General features: G+C 38.1%; 1 protein-coding gene across 2 annotated transcripts; it reads left to right on the top strand.

The window, feature by feature from the left end:
* Positions 1–1,871: 1,871 nt before the first annotated feature.
* Positions 1,872–4,469, top strand: LOC115979483 (probable glycosyltransferase At3g07620). Of its 2 annotated transcripts, XM_031101534.1 has the most exons (3): positions 1,872–2,836; positions 3,725–3,911; positions 4,009–4,131. In XM_031101534.1, the coding sequence occupies exons 1-3, from the start codon at positions 1,896–1,898 to the stop codon at positions 4,030–4,032; spliced, it is 1,152 nt and encodes a 383-aa protein (XP_030957394.1). In that variant the 5' UTR covers positions 1,872–1,895; the 3' UTR covers positions 4,033–4,131. The 2 variants fall into 2 exon arrangements, with proteins under 2 accessions (XP_030957394.1, XP_030957393.1); XM_031101533.1 differs by having other exon boundaries at positions 3,725–4,469.
* The last annotated feature ends 221 nt before the right edge of the window (positions 4,470–4,690 follow it).

The raw sequence follows: 4,690 nt of genomic DNA on the forward strand, positions 1-4,690 counted from the left end.
TTGTAAAACTTAGTTTCACAAATCAGTTTCCCACAGACGGTGCCAACTGATAATTATTAGGAAATCAGTAGACTGAATAGCACGGATTGTGATGATGTTGAGGGCCTGAAAGATAAGAAACGAAAGATCAGAGGAGACTGGGGTTGACCGATCACAAATCCTCCGATGATAAAGTTAATCTTTTCTTCCGAAACAAAGAATTCCAAACTTATGGAGGTGGTGTCTGGAAAGTACTTACTTCTCTTTTGTCGGAGATTCGTACCCTTTTATAGGTTCAGGAAACGGTTATCTGTTAGATAACTTCCCCTATCTTTATGGAGTCCGGAAAGTTTAGAGTACACCTTCATAACCGCCATAGCGGTTATCTTTTCATTCTACAACCATCGTTGAGCTCGTCCTAAGCAATGCTAGATGGAAGGTTGTTCAAAAGCGGGAGAATCTTGTCCAGAGACCTCTATGGACGAAGGACAAGTAGCTAGTTCCCTGTCATTCCTTCTAAGGACGACCTCTATGGACGAATATGGAGTTTGGTTATTTTTAGACACCATCAACATATATATATATATAGATTTGTTAAGTTGTCAATGATCTCACAATTTATCCATTTATAATATATAAGAGCATTCACATCTAGGTTCTTAAAAAAAATTGCTATTTTACATTCTAAAAATTTATTTTATCTATTTTACAATACAACTTCACAACTCACCCAACATCCTAGTTTTTATTTTAACAAACAACTCATTAAAATAATATAAAATACACAATTAAATAATATAAATCTATAAACAATATCTCTCATCTCTCTCTCTCATTGACACTCCATCCCTTTCTCTCTCCGGTAGCCCAGCAACCCATTCCTTTCTCTCTCCAGAAACCTAACAACCAAAACCACCAAAATTAAAAACCAATTGGAACCATTAAGACCCTGAAATCAACAAACCAATTAGACCATCCAGGCCCCAGTCACCAATTCAAGCCTTAGCCACCAAAACCATTGATTTAAACCTAAGCCCAGCCACCGAAACCAATTCCCAGCACCACCAAAACCATTGATTAACCATCTAAGCCTCAGCCATCAATTCAAGCCCCAACCATCGATTCAAGCCCTAGCCACTGAAACCATTGATTTAAACCCAAGCCCCAACCACCAATTCAAGCCTCAGCCGCTAAAATCAAAGTTCAATACCACCAAAACCACCGAGAGAGAGAAAGAAACAGAGAGAAGAGAGAGAGAGTGAGAAGAGGCAAAAGACTGAAGAGAGAGAGAGCGAGGAGTTACATAAAATAATGAAATTTAAGTTTACAGCGAGGAGTTAGATAAAATAATGAAATTTAAGTTTACCTTTGGTGAACAATAAGTTGTATATCGTTGTAGCAAAATGCTAAAATTTTTAGCAATGAAAACCTGAATAAACCTGGTTTTATGCATGTATGGATGTAAAAAAGAAATTTGGGGGTGTAACCAAATAGCAATGCTCTAATGTAGATAGATTTTTAAAAAAAAAAAAAAAAAAATTAGGGAGATAATTAAAACAGTTATTATGTGATTGTTTTGTGAGATAAATCCAAGAATCATAGCGGCTGACTATTATTGGATTGGCTTATATTTGCCTTGCCCTTTGTAATTACCGCCAATACTTTATTGCTTCTTATCCTTCCTTTGTCTCTAATCTTAATTCTTAACCTTCATGTTTCAAACAGTATTAACTAATGGGCGTCTTTCTTCTTATAGTCTCTTATTCGTCTTTTCCTAAACAAATACTAAACTCAATACCTAGTTAATTCTAATTTGGAGTAGTGACAAAACTAAAAACAAAAAAGTCGACGATTTCAACATTAATAAACTCACCACCCAGGCAGTGGAACAAGCTTGTTTTGGCTTTAGTTCCAAAATGATTGTTTCTGAAGAACAAGAAGAAGAAGAAGAGAGATGTCCCAAACCCAAACAGCACCACTCTCGTCCTCCCAGTCTCCACCTATGCCTCTTGCTCTTCACAGTCCTGGTGGCCGCCTTGTTCATTGTCACTATTTTCTCCTTTCTCACCAGTTCTCCCTACATTGATAGTACCCACAACTTCGATCTTCATTTCTCGGAAATCAAATTCCCTCCAGAGAGAAATCGAAATCCAACTCTATCCCATTCTACTACATTCCCACCAAGTTCTTTTACTGCAGATTTAGCACCACCATTACCACCACTTCCTCAAGCAGTAATAAAGTCAAAGCCAAATATTAAGGCAGTGGACACAACAATGGAAGAATCAGGTCCCTATCACAATTGGCAACTCTTTGTTGAAGATTTCAAGGAAATGATGCGCAATTTCAAGATATATGTTTATCCTGATGCAACAAACCAAACCCAGTCCCAGTTTGGTCCCATTTTCCTTCCCCACCAAAACCCATTTGATCCAAAGCTAGGAAACTACTTCAGTGAACACATGTTCAAACTGTCTCTTCTTCAAAGTTCCCTCTTAACACTCCATCCCCAACAAGCCCATCTCTTTTTCTTGCCTTTCTCAATCAATCTTCTAAGGAACGACCCTCGTGTTCACTCCGAAGCTTCAATCTCTGAGTTTGTCTCTCAATACATTACCAGAATTCGCAGAGACTTCACATTCTGGAATGCCTCTGCTGGTGCAAACCATTTCTACGTGTACTGTCATTCAGTTGGTCGAGAGGCCGCTTCTAAGTTTCTGGATTTACGTAACAATGCAATACAGGTCACTTGCTCTTCTAGCTACTTCCAGAGATACTATGTTACACACAAAGATGTGGCACTCCCGCAGGTTTGGCCTCGCTCAAATGATCAACCTCTCACTCCCCCGGATGCCAGGTACTCTTTTCTTTTCACCACTTTCTTTCATTTTCATCTTTTTGTTGTTGCTGCTGCTGCTGCTGCCGCCTTGGAAGCATTTTAGTACTAGAAATGGGTCCAAACCCCGTTTAGTTAAAGGTTTTGATTTTGATTATGATTATGATTTTTTTCTTTTCTTTTGGGATAGCATAACTAGAAATGGGTTCAATAGAGAGGGAGAGGGCTAAGGCCGACTCTGACAGAAAAGGATCGTCTTCATTTGAAATGCATCCATTTCATGGTTTAGACTTCAGATTAAACATTATAGATCAATAATGAGCCCTTAGTTTATCTCTTTTATTTAATGCTTTAGGCCCCCGTGAAATCTATTTGAGGACAAACACTAGTCCACTACACCAAAATCCCCAATAATGGTATTATGATTATTATTAGGTTAAGGGGATCACTATGGTACACACAACACACTGTCCTTCCCTATTTGGATTTCAAACTGAGAGTGAAAAGGATGTTTTATGAGCTACAGCTTGGCCTCCAAACTCTGTTTGTGTATAAAACTGATCAAATAGCATGAGTTTCTTATTGATATGCTTCCCTTATTTATGCTCTGCTTACATCAGTCAATTAAAATAAAAATAGGAACTAAGCTAAAAAAAGGGGATTGGTTGCAATTTGCATGCCAAAGAATTAGGAACAAGTACAGACTTGATACCAAGCTCAATTACTTGCCACATTTTAACTGACAATGTATATCATGAAACTCACTCTAGGAACTGATGCATATTTGTAGTCCTGTTGAAGCATATACAACTATCATTTTGTAGATGCATTGCAAATATTAGATCCAGTTTGCTACAGGTACTTTTTCCTGTTTTGACCACCAACCGCTGCTGGTTTGTTGTCATACAGGCATAAACTTGTTTACTTTTCTGGACGTATACAAAACTCTCGTATTCGCAAAGAGCTGATAGCTGTATGGGGGAATGATTCTTATATGGACATTTTCTTTGGATGTACACCTTTTCCTTATGAAGAAGGTTTTAGGAAGAGCAAGTATTGCCTCCATGTCAAAGGTTATGAGGTGAACACTGCTAGAGTAAGTGATTCCATACATTATGGATGCATTCCTGTTATTATTTCCAACTACTATGACCTTCCATTTGCTAATGTTTTGAACTGGAGCAAGTTTTCAGTTATTATCAACCAAGGAGAAATAGCCTTCATCAAAAAGAGACTTTTATCAATAACAAGACAGATGTACCTAGATATGTACCAAAATCTATGCCAAGTTCGGAAACATTTTTTGTGGCATAAAACACCAAGGGGTTTTGATTCCTTCCATATGACTGCTTACCAGTTGTGGCTGAGAAGAAGCATGCATCGCCTATCCCACTAATTCTCCCTGTTGTCTCAACATGTTAAGTACTTGGAGGGCTGTATGAAGTTTCACATTGTGGTTACTTGCTCAAAAGAGGTTCTTTCTATGTTTTCAACGCATTCCATGCTGGTGATTACTTCAACATAGTCTGGTTTGGGTCACCTTTCAAGATTCTTTTTTAATCCAAATGGCTATAAGTATCTGGAACCCACTGTGGGAATATGAATTCTCATTCTTTTTAAGTGACAATAATACCCAAAAATTGTTACCCCTTGACTATCCAATAATGGACTAGCTGAATCCTTATTTCACAGAACGCAAGCCTTCCAAAGGCTTGCAGGAAGAGACTAATGGACATATGACTACCATTGCCTCTTGCTTCTAGAATTGTGCAGGAGAGCAGAAAGGAGGATGGAAGCCTTCGATGAACTTTTGAAATTAGGACTTAGAAAGAATCAAACCAAGAGAATTGTTCATAGATGCAGGTGTGAATCCAA

The sequence above is a fragment of the Quercus lobata genome, chromosome 3 (genome assembly GCF_001633185.2).
Source record: "Quercus lobata isolate SW786 chromosome 3, ValleyOak3.0 Primary Assembly, whole genome shotgun sequence".
Taxonomy (NCBI): Eukaryota; Viridiplantae; Streptophyta; class Magnoliopsida; order Fagales; family Fagaceae; genus Quercus; species Quercus lobata.

What these genes read in the sequence shown, in the direction of transcription:
- LOC115979483 (XM_031101533.1), top strand. Translation starts at nt 1,896, where the DNA reads ATGATTGTTTCTGAAGAACAAGAAGAAGAAGAAGAGAGATGTCCCAAA. An exon ending in CTCACTCCCCCGGATGCCAG is followed by an intron (nt 2,837 to 3,724) that starts GTACTCTTTTCT and finishes GTTGTCATACAG; the next exon opens with GCATAAACTTGTTTACTTTT.